This window comes from Agelaius tricolor, unplaced genomic scaffold (assembly GCF_023055355.1).
Source record: "Agelaius tricolor isolate 1412-34295 unplaced genomic scaffold, bAgeTri1.0.p SCAF_10, whole genome shotgun sequence".
In the NCBI taxonomy this organism is placed as follows: domain Eukaryota; kingdom Metazoa; phylum Chordata; class Aves; order Passeriformes; family Icteridae; genus Agelaius; species Agelaius tricolor.
The window spans coordinates 34,966,124-34,986,987 of record NW_027269270.1 but is presented as its reverse complement, the minus strand read 5'-3'; the positions used below and the strand labels follow the sequence as shown (position 1 = coordinate 34,986,987).

Genomic DNA, 20,864 nt, shown 5'->3' with positions numbered 1-20,864 from the left:
TGAGCTTTCTTAGCCATCATGTTATGGCACACAAACCCACAGTACTGCATCCTAAACTCCTTGTTCACCTCTGGAACTGCTTTTATTTGTTCTATATCCTAAATTCTAAAACTTTAAACTTTCCTCTTCCTAACTTAATATGTCTCTGCTTTAAATCCACATTCTCAGTTCTAGCACCTGAGTTTGGGAGCCTTTTCCAAGGTCTCAGATCAAATCCTGTGCTTAATTCTAGACTTTGTCTTACAAACCCAAAGTTCTGAGAGTTCCCTGCATTTCAGATTCCAGCACATCCTGGTTGTCCCAAAGGTGACCTGGGGACAGGAGAGCCCCAGGGAGAGCAAACCAAGCTAAGCCACATGAAACCAAAAGGGAGATAGAGATAAACTGGAACAGAGTGAAATAAGAGGAGCAATGGGAGCTGATCCTCGTGCAGATCCCAGGTTAAACATCCCTGGTGCAGTAACAGGGAGCTGGCTGGAGGTGTGATTATTTTTTTGAGCAGGAGCTCTCCCTCCCATCACAGGAGGGTGATTGGAGGGTGGTTTAGGAACCCACCACGTTATTCCAGCCCTTCCTGGCTGAAGCATGCATGTCTGAGGGAATGCTGTGGCAGACCACATATGGCAGCCACAGATGCCTGGTACTTGGGAGGATGATTAAATTTCGTTTGGGGGCAGTATTTGTAATTATTTTTTTCTTCCTGGAGACTTATGGAATGTTCTTGCCTTCCCAGCGTGTTATGTGGGACAGACACAGAGCATCCTCCTCACAGGAGAGCTGATTTAGGATACCAGGTGCACTTTTATTATCAGGTTTCATCAAACCCAACAGCAGCAGCATCCCCAGAGCCTTGGGAAGATCATTCAATGCTTTCAAGAGCTGAAGTAATTAGAAAAAATAAAGCAGTGTCTCTGTGCCGTGTCAGCTTTAGTTTGGAGCCTTTTATCATGGAAAAATAGCACCTTTTTTTCCTCTCCTGGGACTGCTGAATAGATTTCCTGAAAAAGAGGGACCAGCTGCAGAGGGTGAAGCAAAATTCAGGCTGGAGGTGTTCAGGTGTTGATTCAGTCCCAGGTCTCACAACCTGCATTTGGAATAAAGCACAGATCAGAGCGTTCCCAGGCAGATCTTTGCTGCTTTGTGGCTGAACAAAACCACGGGATTGGAAAGGTTTGTGTGTTCAAATTTGGATCACTTTGTTGGGTGAGAACCACCTGAGCCTGTGGCCGTCCCTCTGGCTGTGATCCTCACCTGTCCCTTGGCTCTGAGACTGCAGGAAAGGAGCTTTGGGTGTTATTTTGTGGAGGAAGATCTGGATTTTTCACCTGCAAAAAGGAAAAGTTCAGAGCAGCTCATCTGTTCTCTAACCACTCCCTCAGGCTTTGTGTGTACCTGCAGTGCCTGCTAAGCAAAATCTTGTGCCTTGCATGTTCATTTGAACATTACCAAAAGAGATGGGAGTATTTTGGCAGTAAATAGAGATATATATTACCAGGATTTTTTTTAAACTCTGTTTCTTAAATGTGGCAACACAATCTGTGCCGAACTGAAGGCAGCTGGAGAAAGGAGATAGACTGCAAGATTTGAAATCCAGGGTAAAAAAAAAAGAGATCAGGAAATGTTGGAAGAATTGCCCTATTTTCTAACAATTAGTATTCCCAAAGAAAAAACCATGTTCTAACTACCTAGTAATTTCCAAATTGCTGAGACACCTAATGAGTTGTCTTAACTAAATTTACCAAACATATAGAAGGAAATAATTGCTGAGCATTTGATTCTGAAATCACAACTCGGTGCCAAGCGGTTGTGCAGCTGCCTTGTGTGTGTTGGGGATTCAGCAAGAAAATCATTTCCTTGGGAACTGAACCTTGTCCTGGTTGGGCTCCCAGTGCCACATCCCCGTGGGGATTTGTGGAAAAGTCCCACTGAACCTCTCTGCTCCTGCACCTCCCTGTTTAACACTGCAGGAGCTGGAATGGATTTTGTAGTTTGAGGGGGATGTTAAGAATTCCAGCACGCTGCAGGTGTGATCTGTGCACCCCTTTGCAGGTGGGAATAATGCTGTGCTGTCCCTGCTGCAGCCCCCATGGAATGCTCCCCCAGCCTGGGCAGGACTCTGCAGCATTTTGCTGGGCACACACAGATTTTCCTGGCCCCGGTTTCCATTGCAGCACAGCGAGGTTTTCACGCCAAAGGAAGAGATCCCCACTGGTTTGTGTTTGCCTTTTAATTAATTACATCACCTGCCCAGTAATTAAATTTAGCTGCCCACCCTGAGTGCTGGGATGAGGTGAGCACCAACTGTGGTGGCCACTGGTATTTAAAATGTGGAGGTTTCTTAAGTCCTCAACTTCTGGTTCTTGTTTTCAGGTGAAAATGAGTCAGTACTTATTTTCTGTGACCCCCCATCTCCATGACATACTTCTGGTAGTAACCTGTGAGTTAAACCTGCTCCTGTGCACCTGGACCAGGGAGATCTTTGTGTTGGGGCTGGGAGTGAGCTGCTTCCCCAGAGAATAACTCTCCTGTGGGTTTTGTGGGGTGTTTTGAGTGGTTTCTGGAACATCCATGGGATATGGCAGCATATGGCCCTGCAGCCATGCTTGTGCCTGTCTGCTCTCCTTGTGCTGTGTCAGGAGCTCTGGCAACTCATCAGGGAGGGACGTGGCCTCCATTCTCCAGGAGCTTGCACAGGCCTGAGCACACTTGGGCTTTTGCTGAGCTCAGGCTCCAGTTTGTGATGGATTTGTCTTGGGGGAAAGGGACGATGGGCTGATGGAAGCTTCCTGCTAGGGAAAGGGCTGGGAGAGCTGGGGGTGTTCAGCCTGGGGGAGAGAAGGCTCTGGAGAGACCTCAGAGCCCCTGGCAGGGCCTGAAGGGGCTCCAGGAGAGCTGGAGAGGGACTGGGGACAAGGCATGGAGGGACAGGAGCCAGGGAATGGCTCCCAGTGCCAGAGGGCAGGCATGGATGGGACACTGGGAAGGAACTGTTCTCTAGGAAGTGCTGAGGCTCTGGTTTCCCAGAGCAGCTGTGGCTGCCCCTGGATCCCTGGCAGTGCCCAAGGCCAGGTTGGACACTGGGGCTTGGAGCACCTGGGCTTGTGGAAGGTGTCCCTGGCCTGGAAGGAGATGAGCTGTAAGGTCCCTTCCAACCCAAACCAGTCTGCAATTCCATGTCTGCTCAAATGTTTAGTTGAGCTCCTGACCAATTTCAAAGCTTTAGAGTGACCTCTGGTTCAGCTGCTTGGGTAATCTCTGAGTTCAGCATCAGGACAGGACCTTTGGGATCTGTGGGAATTTGGCTTCCTGGCTCTTGCAGGATGAGCCTGCCCTGAGTATCCAAAAACCTGTGGGGAAGCTGGGAGGTGCCAGCTGGGGTTGGTGCTGGGGAGGAGGTGAGAGGATGGGACAGAGGGTGAAGCATTCTGTGCTGTCCCCAGCTGGGATATCCTCCCAACTCCACATTCCCAGTCCCTGGGTGCCTGGGGGAGCTCTGAGCCCTGCACTGCCATCCCCCCTGTCCCAGCAGAGCTGGCACAGCTCCCTGTGTGCCCAGTGCAGTGCCAGGGGAGGGCAGGAGCTCCCTGTGAGCAGGGATGTTGCCCCAAAAGCTCTCCAGGTTGGGATGGACCCACAGCACCCTAAATCTTTTCAGGAGAGGCTGCCTGTCACCTGGCTGATTGGAGATGCTAATGGATTGCTGCTTTAATTGCACTAGCAGTGGGACAGAGCATTCCTTAGGGATGGAGGCAGAGCTGTGGAGCTATGGCACTTGGGGGAAAGTTCTTTGCAAGCTCAGTAAGTGTTTATTTTTCAGCTGTAACAGCTAAAGGTTGATGATTCCTTCAGTGAGCACAAAGGCTGGATGTTGTAGTGCCCAGGAAGAGGATTCAGTCTCCTCCTCCTCCCTGAAATGCTGGGATATCCCCATTCACCAGGAATGTTGTGTCACCCTTTCCACCTTGGCACATCCTCCCAGCAGCCTCACGTGCAAGACCACTCAGTGGGCAGGAGAATAAAAATGAGCAGACCCACTGTTTGTTCTGCTTTACCCTTCTCTTTACCCTGGCATTTTTGGGATTGCTTCAAACCTCCACATTTTTAGCTAAGCTGAAATTACATTAGTCGATGAGAGAGGGAGAAAATAAATAATAAATTGCACAAAAAAATGAATTCACAGGGACCCAAAGCATAAAGGCTGTGAAGTAAGCAACAAGTCTTTCATTGCCTTGAATAATGTAATTATCTAGAAAAGCCTGTTTCTTTCAAATTGCCAAATCTGGTGTCACCTGAACTCACTGAGGCCCCACTTGCCAAAGTTCCTCTGTCTCCCAGAGGGTTGTGGGATTGGGGTTAGGTAAGGGTGGGATTGATGATTTGTCCTCAAATGTTACGTGTGAAACTGTGGGCACAGGTGATATCCCCAGGCTGCTGCTCTAAGCAGTGGGAAAATAAAGAAGTTAAAGGAACTTTTTAGAGAATCCCAGAATCACCAAGGTTGGAAAAGCCCTCCAAGACCCAGTCCCAGCTGTGCCCAAACCCTCCCCTTGTCCCCAGCCCAGAGCACTGAGAGCCACATCCAGTCCTTGCCTGGACACCTCAGGGATGGCAACTCCACCCTTCCCTGGACAGCCTCTGTCAGTGTCTGACCACCCTTTTGTGCAGGGGTTCTAGGGTGAGGGAAGAGAGGAGAATGTTGGCTTTAGGTTTTAGAAGGTTTGATTTATTATTTTATGATATATATATTATATTAAATTTATACTAAAAGGATAGAAGAATATAAATTATATTAAATTTATACTAAAAGAACAGAAGAAAGGAAAAAGAAATAGACTTCCTTTATCAGAAGTCTAGCTAAGAATAGGAAAAGAATGATAACAAAGGTTTGTGACTGACTGAGAGAGCCCAGACAGCTGGGCTGTGATTGGCCATTAATTAGAAACAACCACATGGATCAATCCAAAGATGATCTTGTTGCATTTTACTGCAGCAGACAATCACTGTTCATATTTTGGTTTTGAGGTTTTTTAACTTCTCAGGAGAAAAAATCTTAAGGAAAGGATTTTTCAGAAAATATGTCTGTGGCACCCTTTCCATTAACAAATTCTCTCTTTAGGAACATCTTGGTATACAAAAAAAGATGGGAAGTGGCTTTCCTCTTTCTGTATCTCTCATTCCCTCTTGCAGTTTCAGCAAGTAGGAGCTGTAAGAGCAGAACTGCCTGCACTTGGTGCTGAGCAGACAGCAGTGTTTGTGTTGGATTGTTGGGCAATATTCTGTCAATATTCCACAATATTTCTGGCAATAATCCTGATCTCCAATCAAACATTTCAAACAGAACCCAAAATTCAGTACGAGTTTGGCTCCTTTTCTGCCCCTCTTGCTGCTATTTGCAGAAGGGTGCCTGGTTTTCAGCGTGCTGCTGCAGCTCAGCACCCTGTGAGTCACAGTCCTGGGGCTGCAGCTTCCAGAGAAGGCACTGGCTGCTGGGAGAGCCTTGGGAGAGCGGGGATCGTGGGGCTGGGATTGTACCAACGCCTGGCACTTGGCACACGGGCACCGCTCGCTCAGCCTGGCACGGAGAGCAGCAGCTCTGCCTCAGCCCCTGCTCTCCTGACAGCAGCAAAGACATCACTGCTCAACACACACCAGCACAAAAAGTGTGGGCACCGTGCTCCAGCACAGGGCTCTGCTCTGGTTAAATCCCCTCCCTGAGCTGGGCTGGAGCACAGCAGAGCTCAGTGAGTAAATGACCAGCAGTGCCCCAGGGGTGCCCAGCTGGGCAAGAGGCCCCTGGGCTGTGCCAGCCCCGCTGTGACACAGCCCCAGGGCAGTGCCCGTCCCTGTGCTGGCACTGCTGGGGCACCTCCAGGGACAGCTCTGGGACAAGAGGCACCCTGAGGGGCTGGAGCGGGGCCAGGGAAGGGAACAGAGCTGGGAAGGGGCTGCAGAATCCCTGAGGGAGCTGGGCAGGGGCTTGGCCTGGAGAAAAGGAGGATCCAAAGGGAAAAGCTCTGCAGTGGAACCTTCCCCAAACTTCCCGCACTTCTTTTCCTCTCACATTTTCCCCCACTTTTTGATTTTTCCCCTCACGGCAAGGGAGACCCTGAGGGGCTGGAGCGGGGCCGGGGAAGGGAACGGAGCTGGGCAGGGGCTGGAGAATCCCTGAGGGAGCTGGGAAGGGGCTGCAGAATCCCTGAGGGAGCCGGGCAGGGGCTGCAGAATCCCTGAGGGAGCTGGGCAGGGGCTGCAGAATCCCTGAGGGAGCTGGGAAGGGGCTGCAGAATCCCTGAGGGAGCTGGGAAGGGGCTGCAGAATCCCTGAGGGAGCTGGGCAGGGGCTCAGGCTGGAGCCAAGGAGGATCCCCAGGGATCTTTTCCCTCTCTGGAATTCCCTGCCAGGAGGGCACAGCCGGGGGGGTCGGGCTCTGCTCCCAGGGCACAGGGACAGGAGCAGAGGGAACGGCCTCAGGCTGGCCCAGGGCAGCTCAGGGTGGGCACAGCAGGAATTTCCCCATGGAAAGGGGCTCAGGCACTGAGAGGTGTCTGGGTAAGGCCTGGCCCAGCTCTGTGGCTGCCCAGTTCCCTGCTCTGTGCTCCATCCCCGAGGAAGCAGAAGGAAGAGCAGAAGGAAGCTGGGAAGAGCTGAGCTGCTGCCAGCTCCTGATGCCACTGCTCAGCCTGGCCATGCTGCACTTGTTCCAGCTCAGGACCCTGAACTCTGCATCTTCCCAGCCTTTCCCAGCCCCTCCCGGCTCTCCCTGGGTGCAGGATGTCCTGGAAGGAATTTTCTGCTGTGTTTAAAATCACAGCTGGGGGTGAAGCTCCTGTTGGCAAATCCCACTGGCTTTGGCCTGGAGGAATCTGCCTTTCCCCAAATGAGTATGGAACAAGGATAGAGCACGGGCTCATCTGTGGTCCTGAGCCAGCAGAATCCTGATGGATGTGGATCCACGGGGATGGATGTGGATCCACAGGGATGGACGTGGATCCACAGGGATGGATGTGGATTCCCAGGTATGCACATGGATCCACAGGGATGGATGTGGATCCACAGGGATGGACATGGATCCACAGGGACGGATGTGGATCCACAGGGATGGACATGGATTCACAGGGATGGATGTGATTCACAGGGATGGATGTGGATCCACAGGGATGCACATGGATCCACAGGGATGGATGTGATCCACAGGGATGGATGTGATTCACAGGGATGGATGTGATTCACAGGGATGGATGTGATCCATAGGGATGGATGTGATTCACAGGGATGGACGTGGATTCACAGGGATGGATGTGGATCCACAGGGATGGACATGGATCCACAGGGATGGATGTGGATCCACAGGGATGGACGTGGATCCACAGGGATGGATGTGATTCACAGGGATGGACATGGATCCACAGGGATGGACGTGGATCCACAGGGATGGATGTGATTCACAGGGATGGACGTGGATCCACAGGGATGGACGTGGATTCACAGGGATGGATGTGGATTCACAGGGATGGACATGGATCCACAGGGATGGATGTGGATCCACAGGGATGGACGTGGATCCACAGGGATGGACGTGGATCCACAGGGATGGATGTGATTCACAGGGATGCACATGGATCCACAGCAGTGCACAGGGATCCACAGCAGTGGACAGGGATCCACAGGGATAGGTGTGATTCACAGGGATGCACATGGATCCATAGGGATGGATGTGATTCACAGGGATGCACAGGGATCCACAGCAGTGCACAGGGATCCACAGCAGTGCCCAGGGGTCCCCAGGGATGGCCATGGATCCATAGGGATGGATGTGATTCCCAGGGATGGATGTGATTCCCAGGGATGCACATGGATCCACAGCAGTGCCCAGGGGTCCCCAGGGATGGCCATGGATCCATAGGGATGGATGTGATTCACAGGGATGGATGTGATCCACAGGGATGGATGTGATCTACAGGGATGCACATGGATCCACAGCAGTGCCCAGGGGTCCCCAGGGATGGCCATGGATCCATAGGGATGGATGTGATTCCCAGGGATGGATGTGATTCCCAGGGATGCACATGGATCCACAGGGATGCACATGGATCCACAGCAGTGCCCAGGGATCCACGGGGATGGACATGGATCCACAGGGATGCACATGGATCCACAGCAGTGCCCAGGGGTCCACAGGGATGGCCATGGATCCATAAGGATGGATGTGATTCCCAGGGATGGATGTGATTCCCAGGGATGCACATGGATCCACAGCAGTGCCCAGGGGTCCACAGGGATGGCCATGGATCCATAGGGATGGATGTGGATCCACAGCAATGGCCACGTGTTCACAGCAGTATTTAAGATTATGTGACTTTACATGGACAGAAAGAATATTGAATTGTACAGTGCCTGTGCTGCAGGATATAAAACAATGTAGGAAAGAAAAGAATCAGGATATAATGCTGTAGAGTGGCTCTGTTGGAACACAGAGCCACAGATTGATCAGCAGTAAATCTTCTCTGTTTTACAAGGTTAAAGCTCTGTTTTTCCACTGGCCCCACACACATAAAGATCAGGTGTGAGGGATGCTGGAGTCAGGCTGGCCTCTACAAAGAGAGGAGCCACTCCACACTTCAGGGCTTGCCAGGTATCCTGAAAAATGTCCCAAAAATGGCAAAAATCCAACTGTGGCAGCACCTTCTTCCCCCCCTTGCAGGCTGATGCTCTCTGCTGCTGCCTGAACATGCTGCTTTCATGTCATATCAGTACAGAGCTGTTGAGCAGCTTTAATAATGTCATCTTTACCACTTTTTCCCCCTGGAAGCCCAGAAGAAACCTCTGTGTGAATGGGAACAAAGCTCTTACACAACAGAGCATATTCATGGGGAGGGATGATTCAAACCAGGCTTTATAATTCCTTAATTATATTTGATGTGACCTAACCCTTGACAATCCTGAGTCTGAGGCTGTCAAACAGGATATGAATATTATAAAGACTTTTGGACAGTGCCCAGAGCTGAGCTGGATTTTACTGTGTCAGTAAGAAAGTGAAGGAGAGAGGTTTTCTCAGCATTTTTGTCTTTGTAAAAAATCACTCCAAAAACACAAAGAAACCAATTGCACTTAAAGTACTTTTTAAATGGGACTGGGAGGGGGTTTCTGCTCCTCACCTGTGCTTTGCCAGTGAGCTGGCTTTCCTTTCAGGGCTCAGCAGATTCGTACACGAGCAGACCCTCAGACTCTGATGTCTCTCTGGAAGAGGACAGGGAAGCAATCCGCCAGGAAAGGGAGCAGCAAGCAGCCATCCAGCTGGAGAGGGCCAAGGTGTGTTCTGCCCACTGAGTCACAGAGGTGCCTCCTGCCTGCTGGTAACATTCACACTTCCTCCTGAAATGCTGAGTCAAAGGGTCTGCAGAGAAGGTGTTTGGGGAATTTAGTGTAAATTCTCCTCTAAATGGGGATATTCTCCAAGGAGCTGAGCTCTGCTGGCCTGGGTGAAATTATTAGGGCTGATTTTTTATAGATGAGAAGTTCCCAGTGTTTTTGATGTGTTTTTTTTCTGTTTGCAGTCCAAACCAGTAGCATTTGCTGTCAAGACCAACGTGAGTTACTGTGGGGCTCTGGATGAAGATGTTCCTGTCCCCAGCACTGCCATCTCCTTCGATGCCAAGGACTTCCTCCACATTAAAGAGGTAAAGCCCAGGAAAGGGGGATGGGAAAGGGACTCTTTCTACAGGCCAAGGGCTTTGGTTTGAGCAGCTGAGCCATATCCAGGAGGGCACAGAGAGGATGAGCTGGTTCTTCATCCCTCCTGGAGTTCCTGCACCCTGGGGTGCTTGTCCCGCCCTTTTGCAACATTTGGTGTTACCAACAGGTTGGAATTTCATCACTCAGGAAGGAAATAATACCCTTTATTATTTGAGTGAGCTTGGAGGAGGAAAGTTAATGAATGCACTAAGGGGAATAGCAGGAACTCCATGCCAGGGCTCAGGGAATAGGAAATACATCCCACCTTTAAAGGTTCAGATTCTTTTCATCAGAACCAGTTTGTGATGGATCAGAGATGGTGCAGGAGAAAGGGATTCCGTGGAGCACTAAGGATTCCATGGAGCAGCACCAGGTCATGTGAGGTCTTCAAAAAAGCACCAGATAGGCTCCCTTCCAGAGAGGAAGTAACACTTAGGATAATGCAGTAAGCAAAGAAAATCCTGAAGAGGACAGATGCAAAAATAAGGGAAAAAATGGAATAAATGAGCCCTGAGTATGGCTTTGGTAAAGAAAATTGCATTTTATTGCATGCTGAGCATATTTTATGCAATTTTTTATCTGAAGTGAGCCCTCCACATTTGCATAACCCCCTGTTGTGCTGTGGATTGGTACAGAGGCTTGCAGCTTGCAAAAGCACTTTTTCATCTCTGCATTTTGGGTTTATTTTGGGGTGTTCAGTGCTCATCTGTGTCTTTCTTTGAACACGTGTTCATCATCACTCCAGAGCACTGATCTCCCTTAGACAGAGCACATTCAGGAGGAAAACACCTGCTGCTGCCCCTCCTCTGGTGCTGGAACAGGGAATTGCTTCACACCCCCTCTCTCTGATGAGAGGGAAAGGCAGTAAATTCCCTTTTCCCAGTTTTTAATCCTGGTTTTCCTGGATGTGGCCACCTTCATTGTCAGGACACTGATTGAGTTGCACACTCCAAGCTCCTGTCATGCTGCCCTGTACATCTTTGCAGACAAGTGTCCCAAATCCTTGTCTTGGCATTCCATGAGTTGTCTCCCAAGGTCTAAAACCCCAGGATCACAGTGCCACTGAGCTGGAAACCATCTGGGTACTGGTGTTGGACAGCTCAGGATCCACAGAATTGCTGCCTGGAGCTGGAGCTCAGCAGGATTTGGGGAATGGCTCCCCATGCTGCAGAAAGGCTTGGCAGGATTTGTTTTTTTCAGTGATTCCAGGTTTTGGAATGTTGCTGAGCTGGGTACAAAGTCAGGTCACCCTCTGGCAGGATGGAGCAGAGGCAGTGAGTGAGGAGCTGCTATTTTGAGGCTGTGTCCTGTATGTCTCATCTGTCTCCTCCAAACTATACATTGTGTGCCTGCTTAAAGGATGGAATGGCAACAATTCCTGACAGAGCAGAAGGAATCATGGGCATGGCAACCAGGGGAGGGAGCCTGCTCCTCCCACACACAGACTGACAGAGGGGAGGGGATGACCCAATGCAGATAAATCCTGTGTTCCTCACTGCAGCCTTGGCATTTGTGTGTTCAGGTGCTCTCAGCATAACCCAGGGACCTGAAATGGGCAGGGACATTTCCACTGTCCCAGGTGCTCCAAGCCCTGTCCAGCCTGGCCTTGGGCACTGCCCGGGATCCAGGGGCAGCCCCAGCTGCTCTGGGAATCCCAGCCCAGCCAGGAATTCCCAATTCCCAATATCCCATCCATGCCTGCCCTCTGGCACTGGGAGCCATTCCCTGTGTGCTGTCCCTCCATCCCTTGTCCCCAGTCCCTCTCTAGAGGGGCTGTGCTGATCCCATGTCTGGAGGCATCACTCAGAGGTCCATGAAGAAAGATTGCCATGGTCAGGCTGTGCCTTTGGAGCCAAAATGGAGCAGGCAGTGCCCTTGGAACTCAGGTTTTGTAGAGTCAGACTGGTTTGGGTTGGAAGGGACCTTAAAGCCCATCCAGTGCCACCCCCTGCCCTGGGCAGGGACACCTCCCACTGTCCCAGGCTGCTCCAAGCCCTGGCCTGGGACACTGCCAGGGGTGGGGCTCCACAGCCTCTCAGTTCACTGATTTCCAGCAGCAGGATGCTGAATCCTGAAGGATTTGTCTGCTTCACAGACTGGAAGTGGTTCTGTAACTTAACATACTTCAAATAAAGCTTTGCTTACTGCCACTGCATGAATCAAGGTCAGAACAACAGGAGGAATAAATACTTGGCTGGAATGATCAAATCATGGAACCTCTTGCCTAAATACATCAAAGAGGATAAAGAGGTTTTTCAGCATATGAGGGTTGCATTCCCTTAGTTTTTATTACATGTTCATATTTCTGATTGGGTTCATGTTCAGCTATCTGGGTTGATAAAAACCCATTTATTTTTCAGGGCCGGGTCTCTGTGTTTCAGAGCCATCACCAGGCACTGCTGCACCTTTCACAGCAGGGCCTGGGTGTTTCTGTGTTCCTGCAGGAGCTGAAGTGCTTGCAAATGTGGAGCCGGGAGCAGGGATGATCTCGAAGATGAGATCTCTGTGATGGCTTTTTCCTCGAGGCAGCAAACAAAACCCATTCACTCGTGCTGCTCTTAATGACTCCAGAGTCAGTTGTGAAAAGCAATGTTTCTTTTGAACACCGAGCTGCCTAATGAAGCAGAACAGAGGAGAGGCTTTTCAGATACTTTTCTTCAAAAGCTCTGCTGGCAGCAGCTACAACAAATCCTTTTCCACTCCAATATCTACCAGGATCCTGCTTTTCATTTTGCCATCATTAGGGACAGACCAGACTTTCAATAAAGCAGGAGAATATATGTTACTAAAGGTCAATGATAAAATGCTGTGCTTTAGGTGTATATTGAAGTTTCTTCCTAGAGGTGAATTTTTCTCTTCATCTGTCATAACCTGTTAATAACATTCCTACAAATACCTGGAGAGGAAGGAGGGAAAGCGGTGATCTTTTGTCTAGACCATTAAATATGACAAGCAATATTTGATGGGAAGCTGGAGGTGTTATTTTTATGTTTGCTGCTGGGAGGTTGTTTGGTGGCCTCAGCTCAAAGAAATGAGTTCTGCTCATTAAATCAACCTCGAAATTAAACCAGCAAGGGCCAGGATGAGGGGAAACAGCCTCAGTGCTGTGCTCTCACACATGAGCCTGGTTCATTATCCAGAGTGGAGCTGAGGGGGGTGGGTAGCTGTTGGGAAGGATGGAAGTTGGACAGGAAAGTCTCACAGATATGTGTGCTTGGCAGAAAGATCTCTGAATGTAGGACCTGAGGATGAAATAGAGATGGAAGCAAGTTTTGATATAGAAAAATAATAGATGTGTAAATTGAGAATTGCTGAGCCAGTCTTGCTGGACAGCTAAGAAGGGAAAGGTTACGTCAAGTTGGAAAGGGACTTTAATGACTTAGAGCAAAGGATAAGCTGACCACAAACAAAAGGATGTTTTTGCCAAGCAGAAGGATACCACAGGCAAACAAGACATGTCCATGTAGCAAGTAGAAAAAAGGTTTAAGAATTTTCCACTGCAAGAAAACTGAAAAACAACTTTAAGCTTAAATTGTACCGTACTAACTCATGTGATTGGATAGTATTGACCATAATATGTTAATGATAGCAGTCATGATAGGCTGTAGGTAAAAGTAAAGGTATAGATTGGTTCTTATGTATTAAGATGCTTATATATTATATACATCTTATATACATCTTATATATTAAGATGTAAAGAAAAGTGTATAATGCATTGTAACCAGAATTCAAGGGTTTTCAGCTTGGCTGCAGCCGGGGCTGACAGGCCCTGTCACCCATGACCCTGGCCTGCTGTAAGAGCTGTAACCTCCAAGAGGAGGCACCAAAGGGAGGGAATGTGGGAGCTGGAGTGGGCAGGAGCCTCGCTGTGTTGCAGAAATACAACAACGACTGGTGGATAGGGAGGCTGGTGAAGGAGGGCTGCGAGATCGGCTTCATCCCGAGCCCGCTGCGCCTGGAGAACATCCGCATCCAGCAGGAGCAGAAGAGAGGCCGCTTCCACGGGGGGTGAGCACAGCCTGCCCTTTGCAAAGCACCTCCAGTCCTCCTCAGCCCAGGCAGGATTTCCAAAGGTCACCTGCTGCTGCTGCTTTATTGCAGGGCATTTGCGCTGTTGGGTTTGGGATTCCCGCTGGAAGGGCGGATTTACGGAGAGCGGGAGATGTTGGTGATGAGATACAGAAATGGGTTTGACTGCAGGAAAGAGCAGTGAGGGGTAATGACAGGAGTTCCTGAGAGCTTTGTGTGCCCGTGGCCTTAAGTCAACTTGGGCTCAAAGTCTCCCAGATTTTTTCCCAGCTTTTCTTAGGTTATGGGGTTTTTCTTACATTTTTCCTTTTTTCTCCAGTTTGGCCTGTGCTGGTGTTCACAGGGGTCCCACGATGAGGAAAGAGATGAGAATCTTGACTCCATGTTTCAGAAGGCTGATTTGTTATTTTATGATCTATGTTATATTAAAAGAAAATTATATATTAAAACTATACTAAAAGAATAGAAGAAAGGATTTCATCAGAAAGCTAGCAAGGAAAGGAATGGAATGATAATAAAATTTTGTGACTGACCAGAGAGTCCAAGACAACTGGGCTGTGATTGGCCATTAATTAGAAACAACCCCATGAGCCCAATCCCAGATGCACCTGTTCCATCCCACAGTAGCAGATAACCATTGGTTACATTTTGCTCCTGAGGCCTCTCAGCTTCTCAGGAGGAAAATTCCTAAGGAAAGGATTTTTCAGAAAATATCATGGCTACATTGGCCCAAACCAGACTTTGTAAGATCAGCTTTGCCATCCTTTATTCTTCATCTTCCAGCCTGAGGTTTTTGAGCCTCCACCTGCCAGACCTGGAGATGGCAAATCCCTGGGAAAAGGTCTGGGAGATAAACCAGGGAAATGCTTTCAGAATGGTTGAACAGCATCCAAATTTCTTCTCTAATTTTTGACACAACTTCAGGAGCAGCCAGTGGGTCTCAATATACAGAGAAATTACTGAGTTCAGTGAGATGCTCCTGTATTTGTACGATAAAATTCCATATTATAACGATAAAAAAGTTCATATTTAGCTTTTTTAGTTAGAGTCATTTATGTTGGTATGACCTTGTGATTCCTCATGGGACAATTCCTCCCCAGAACCTCCCACATTCTGGGGTGCCTGCTGTTAATGGGGGTCTTTCTGCTGCTGCAGGAAATCCAGTGGCAATTCTTCTTCAAGCCTTGGAGAGATGGTCTCTGGCACATTTCGAGCCACACCTACAGCCACAGGTAAGACAGGATTTACTCAAGGAAACCCTTGCTAATAATTCTGTCTAGAAACCCCACATGAGAAACGCAGGTTGTCCACTTGGCTGAGTTACTGAGATGTTTTCCAGCAAAGTGTTTGCATGTAAAGGGGAGGAGGACAACTCTCCCCAGCCTGCTGGAGTTGCTGAGGGCTGGGAAAAATCCTTGGGAGCAGTGGCAGCTGCCCCAGTTTAATGCACAGAATGCCCCCTTTAATGCACAGATTGCCCAGTTAAATGCACAGTTTAATGTATAGAATGCCCAGTTTAATGCACAGATTGCACAGTTTAATGTATAGAATGCCCAGTTTAATGCAGATTGCCCTGTTTAATGGAAATTGCCCAGCTGAATATATAGAATGCCCAGTTTAATGCACAGATTGCACAGTTAAATGCAGACTGCCCAGTTTAATGCACAGATTGCCCAGTTTAATGCACAGATTGCCCAGTTTAATATATAGAATGCCCAGTTTAATGCACAGATTGCCCAGTTTAGTCAGGCCTGAGCAGAGGGAGGTGCTCAGACAGAAATCAAAGTGCTTTGGCAAAGGGATTTCTGCTTGCCTGGGTGTGTTTTAACCAAGTTCTCATTTGGTCTTTTAGCAAAACAGAAACAAAAAGTGGTAAGTAATGCTTTTGTTTCCGTTCTATTTCCTCCTAATTCACCATTGCCAGGGTTTCTCTGTGGGTTTGTTTGCCTGATGACCTGAAGGGTTGTTTTTTCCCTCCAGACAGAACATATTCCCCCCTATGATGTAGTGCCATCAATGAGACCTGTGGTGTTGGTGGGCCCATCACTCAAAGGCTATGAGGTATGGAGTGAGGTGTTTGCAATTAATTCAACTTTCATTATCTCTCATCACCCTCAGTAATTCTGTGTGTGCGGCTCAGTGCAAGTGGTTTATGATAATTTCAAGTGATTTAGCTTAAATAATTACCAGAATGTTCTGGAAGAGCTAAGGGTTACTTCTGAATTGTACTGTTTTAAGCACAGTGCAAATCCATTCTTTGCAGTGCACTCATTCCTGGTTAAACCAAGTAAAAAAGAGAATTTGTGTCTGCTGCAAGAAGTCAAATTAATGAGCTGGACTCTACACATGAAAAATGTTCATCAAACCAGCCCGTGCTTTGAACTTAATTAGCAAAACATTGGAAGGAGCTTCCTTATTGATCTCCTTTTTTCACTTTATTAATAAATTCAAATATTTTGCAAAGGAACCTTGAACCCTCCTAAAAGGTTGCCCAGGTGGGAGTGGGCAGGATAATGTGCCCAGATAACCAGGACAGCCTTGTTTTGGGCTGCTGCAGGTTCAAGTGAGCATTTACCACGGGCTAAAACAAGCAGAGACTTTTAGCAGGGCAATTCAGGGAGCTCAACCATCTGGGAAGTGCTGAACCAGGAACTAAATGAACATAAAATCAAAGACATACTTCATTAAGCTTAATTAATGTTGTCAGTAATTGATAGGATATTATTAAAGATATTGGAATGGTTCTTTTGGGGAGGTGGCAGCCCTGGCACAATGCAGTGTTCTGGCATTGTTTTTATGTGAGAGTGACTGAAGGTGCAGCTCAGCAGAGCAGGTACTTCATGTTCTGCTCTCTGCCTTTTAATTTGATGGGGAAGTTTTTTGACAGGAGTAAATTCCCTCTGTGCTGCACCACAGATCAATTTACCTCTTGAGTTTGGAGGGGAGAGAGGCTGTTTGTTCATAAAAACCTCTTCAAATCTGCCACCCTGTCTCGTTTTTTGAATAAAACAACACCAAACACAACACCTTGAACATACAGATCTGTGGAAAGGGTAACACAGAATATTAATTTCAATAACAAAAATACTTGATCTTTCTTGGGGGAATTTATTTTGACTGTTTTTTTCCTGGCTAAATGCTGGAGGAATCAGTTGGAAGGAGGGAAATAAACTGGCAGAGAGGCCTGGGGGCTTTGATGAAGCTGCTGCCTGGCCTGGCAGATAATAATTGTCAGCCTGAGCTGTCCTGCAAGGGACAAGGAGCTGCTCAGTAAATCAGAGGGCAGGCATGGCAGCTCTGGGGGCTGAGCAGTGGGAACGTGGCATCTTTTTGCTGTCATCCCTCTGTGAGAGCAGCCCCAGCAGGACAGATCCACCCCTGAGCATCCCTGAGCTCTGGAGGCCACTGTGCCAGTGTTGTGTATGCAGAGCCTGAGTGCTGTGCCCAGCAAACATCCCCCGTGGCTGTGCCCTGCTGTGCAGCTTTGGGATGCTGAGAGGGCTGAGGAGGAGGGCTCAGAGCAGCTCAGGACAGGAGCACACCCAGGGGCAGCTCTGCACTTGGAAAAGCCAGGAAACCTCAGGGATTTATTGCCCAGTGCTGTGGTGGCAGGACCTGGCACTGGGATGGGTCTGCCCAGCAAGGGTGTGGATTGGTGGCTGTGTCCCTGCCTTCTACTCACCTCTTTCCTTCCTTTTGGCTTCTTTCTCTCCCTGTCCATCCCCCTGCTCAATCCTCTCCCCTCTGCCAAGGTGACAGACATGATGCAGAAAGCTCTCTTTGACTTCCTGAAGCACAGGTTTGATGGGAGGTGAGAAACTCTGTCCTTCTCATGCTGCTTTGCCCATGTGTTACTAACATTTCAGTCTATTATTTTATTTTATTTTTCATGCCAGAGGGTTTGCTGCATGATCCAAGCTGATTTTCTGGCTTTGTGTCACCACTGAAGAGTGGGACACAGCTCATGTGTTACTAGGGGTGCACATGTCTGCATTTCTGCCATGGCTGGGCTAGGATTTCTTAGTTTAACACAAGAATTCTGTCTCAGTGTCTTCCCAACACCTCAGAAAAATCAGCTCCAAAATATTCCTTATATGAGATTTTACTTTGACTGCCTCAAGTAGGCAAAAATACTGAAAAAGGTGGTTGGAAGAAGGAAATGCTGAGAAATCAAACACACAAAAAGAATTGTAAGGAGGGTTCATCTTCAGCTGGAGCATTTCCTGGTGAGCTGTAGAGGATAATTGGGATTTCCTTGCTGGGAGCACTGGCTTGGTCCATGGCATCACCTCAGTCCCTGAGGGTGTCTGCTGCATCTTTGGGATGTTCTGCCCTTCCCAGTTAGTTCAGGATATTCCAGCTGGGAAAAGAGGCTGTTCTGGTAACACATAACACTGAGTCAGGTTTGAAATACCCACACCACCAGGGCAGGCAAAAGGATGTTCTGTGGAAGAGCTGGAGCAGGATTTATGGATTTCAGGAGTGAGGAGGTGGCAGTGCTGAACTGATCCCTAAACAGCTCAGAGAGAACATTCAATGATCAACTTCTGTGCAAAGTCTCTCCTCTCCTGGCCTGTCCTGAGCTGCTCAGCTCAAGTGATTTTCTGGAAGTCCCAATTCCATCAGCAGTATTGGCAGCTGGATCAGGTGGGAGTATGAAATTTCAGCAGTGGAGAGCTCAGTGCCACCAGCAGCCTGGCACCATTGATTTTAGCTCTGAGGAACTCAGGAAAAAGCTGCTCCTTGGTCCTTCTGCCAACTTCTATGGCTTTGTGGTCTTTCCCCTCCCTCCCTTTTCTTTCTTCTTTCTTTCTTTCCGTCTCTTCTGCAGTTCTGGGAGAGGTCCACATTACCAAGGAAGGAGCTGAGTGTCCAAGGAAGAGCCTTTCCAGAGGCATCAGAGAGACCTGACTCCTTCCCTGCCTCTGAGTTCCCTTGGCTTTGCCAGGGAACTGCAAACCTTTGTAACTGCAACCTCCCCTGCTGGACACTGAGCCCAAGGCCCACAGTCCATTCATTTCTATCTTAAACTCGTTTTTACCTTTGGCCTCCACTGTGTACATTTATTTATGTATTATACAGAAAAATAACTGCACTTCTTTTTAACCCTGAAGCTGAAAATTCCACTTAGAGCTGCATAAATCTTGGGTGCTGTGCAAAAACTGCTGGTCATTCCCAGCTTGCTTTCTTTCCATTTTTTCCTGGCTCCTTGCTCATCCCAGGCCTCCTAATTGGATTTTACTCGAAGGAATTGTGTGCTCTTTGCTTTGTAACATTTTGTGTCTTTCTAACTCACTGACAGATGAAGTAAATAAATCATCTGCCTTAAGTTAAAGAGGTGCAGTGAAGTTAAACTTGAGTTGAAGCAGCCCAGAGAGCTGCAGTTCCTTTTCTCCTGCTCAACCCAGCCCCTGGCACAGCTCCCTGTCAGCTGGGCTGGGTTTACTCCTGGTGTAACTCTGGGGAAGAGGAAGTGCTGCCTCATTGCAGCTCCCTTGCTCTGGGTGCCCCAAGCCTCACATAACTCACAGCATTTATGGCACTGTGTAAATTCATGCAGGAGATGAGTGAGCTGGGAGGAGGAAAGGTAATTAATGCACTAAGGAGGATAGCAGGAACTCCATGCCAGGGCTCAGGGAATAGGAAACACATCCCAGTCACCCAGCACTTGTGTTCATTTGTTCTTTCATGATGCCATAACTCATCTGCAAACATGCCTGAGCGTGTTTGGTTGGGTTTGCCCTTTGGAATGGGCTGTGCCTGTGGAAATCCCACTCCTGTGTTTGTGTGTGCTGTGCTCTCCTGCCAGGATATCCATAACCAGAGTGACAGCTGACATCTCCCTGGCCAAGAGGTCTGTGCTCAATAACCCCAGCAAGAGGGCCATCATCGAGCGCTCCAACACCAGGTCCAGCCTAGGTAAGGCCCTGCCACAGCTGCACTTAGGCTGGGCTTACACACAGGGGGACAGGACACCATCCCAGCCTTCCAGTCTGAGCTGGGAGGGACCCACAGCATCATGGATCCAGCCCCTGGCCCTGCACAGACACCCCAAAATCCCACCCTGGGCATCCCTGGAGTGCTGTCCCAACCCTCCTGGAGCTGTTGGGAATGTGCCCATTCCCTGGGGAGCCTGGGCAGTGCCTGAACCTTGCCCTGAAATCCACCCTGAGCCTCCCCTGGCTCAGCTCCAGCCATTCCCAAGATCCCAGCAGTGGTGCAGATTTAAATGTGTCTACAGCATTTTACTGCACAATCCTGAGCTGGCCTCTCAGCTCCTCCTCCTTCCCAGCCCCATGCTTTTAATTCCACATACAAGGAGCCAAAGAGCTTTCACTTGTCCAGCCAAGGAAATGTCATTCCTGACCCTGGGACCAGCTGTGTGTTTAATTCTGAGCAGTTACAGCTGAATTTTGCAGTCTGGCTGTGAGGCTTTGGGTCCTGCTCCTCTCCTCAGTGTCAGGACTGCTGGGGAACAGTGGCCTGAGGAATTTTTATTTGGACTCCATGACCCTGGAGGTGTTTTCCAGCCTTGATGGTTCTGTGGTTGTGTGATTCTTCCTTCCACAAGGGTGGAAATTTCTGTGGATCATGTGTATTCCAGCATCCTGCTCTCTGGGACACCTTCCCAGGACCTAAGAGGAGTTGGGTTTGGTAAAAAAAAAAAAAAGCCCAAATTCCCAATCTCCGCCATCCTGAGCGAGTGCTTGCACTAGAGGTACAGGTAACAGGTTTTATTTATTTGTTATTTCATGGCAATGCCATCAATTCACATGTGGAGTCTGTGACAGTAGGTGGGTGAGGGTTTTTATCCCAGTGGTTTCACCTGCTTTGTTTTCCTTTGCAGCTGAAGTGCAGAGTGAGATTGAAAGAATCTTTGAGCTGGCCAGGTCCTTGCAGCTGGTTGTCCTGGATGCAGACACCATAAACCACCCTGCACAGCTTATCAAGACATCTCTAGCACCAATCATTGTCCATGTGAAGGTGTCCTCTCCAAAGGTAATTCCTCACCTTAAAATCCAGGAGGGAGCTGGAGGGCAGGGTGGGAATGGGCAGTGTGGAATCTGTACCTGAAAAGGAGAAAAAGTGACATAAAGCACTGC

General features: G+C 48.7%; 1 protein-coding gene across 5 annotated transcripts in view; it reads left to right on the top strand.

Annotated features, from left to right (window-relative positions):
• Positions 1 to 20,864, top strand: part of CACNB4 (calcium voltage-gated channel auxiliary subunit beta 4) — an 86,855-nt gene that overhangs the window by 49,513 nt on the left and 16,478 nt on the right. For all 5 annotated transcript variants that reach the window (XR_011680455.1, XM_071435516.1, XM_071435517.1 and 2 more), the window contains 9 exons: positions 9,190 to 9,309; positions 9,555 to 9,677; positions 13,610 to 13,740; positions 14,917 to 14,993; positions 15,614 to 15,633; positions 15,742 to 15,822; positions 17,514 to 17,572; positions 19,571 to 19,680; positions 20,609 to 20,760. Coding sequence is in view for 4 of the 5 variants with exons in the window: in XM_071435516.1 (XP_071291617.1) it covers positions 9,190 to 9,309; positions 9,555 to 9,677; positions 13,610 to 13,740; positions 14,917 to 14,993; positions 15,614 to 15,633; positions 15,742 to 15,822; positions 17,514 to 17,572; positions 19,571 to 19,680; positions 20,609 to 20,760 (873 nt within the window). In the remaining variant the exon portion in view is untranslated. The remainder of the gene's footprint in view (positions 1 to 9,189; positions 9,310 to 9,554; positions 9,678 to 13,609; positions 13,741 to 14,916; positions 14,994 to 15,613; positions 15,634 to 15,741; positions 15,823 to 17,513; positions 17,573 to 19,570; positions 19,681 to 20,608; positions 20,761 to 20,864) is intronic.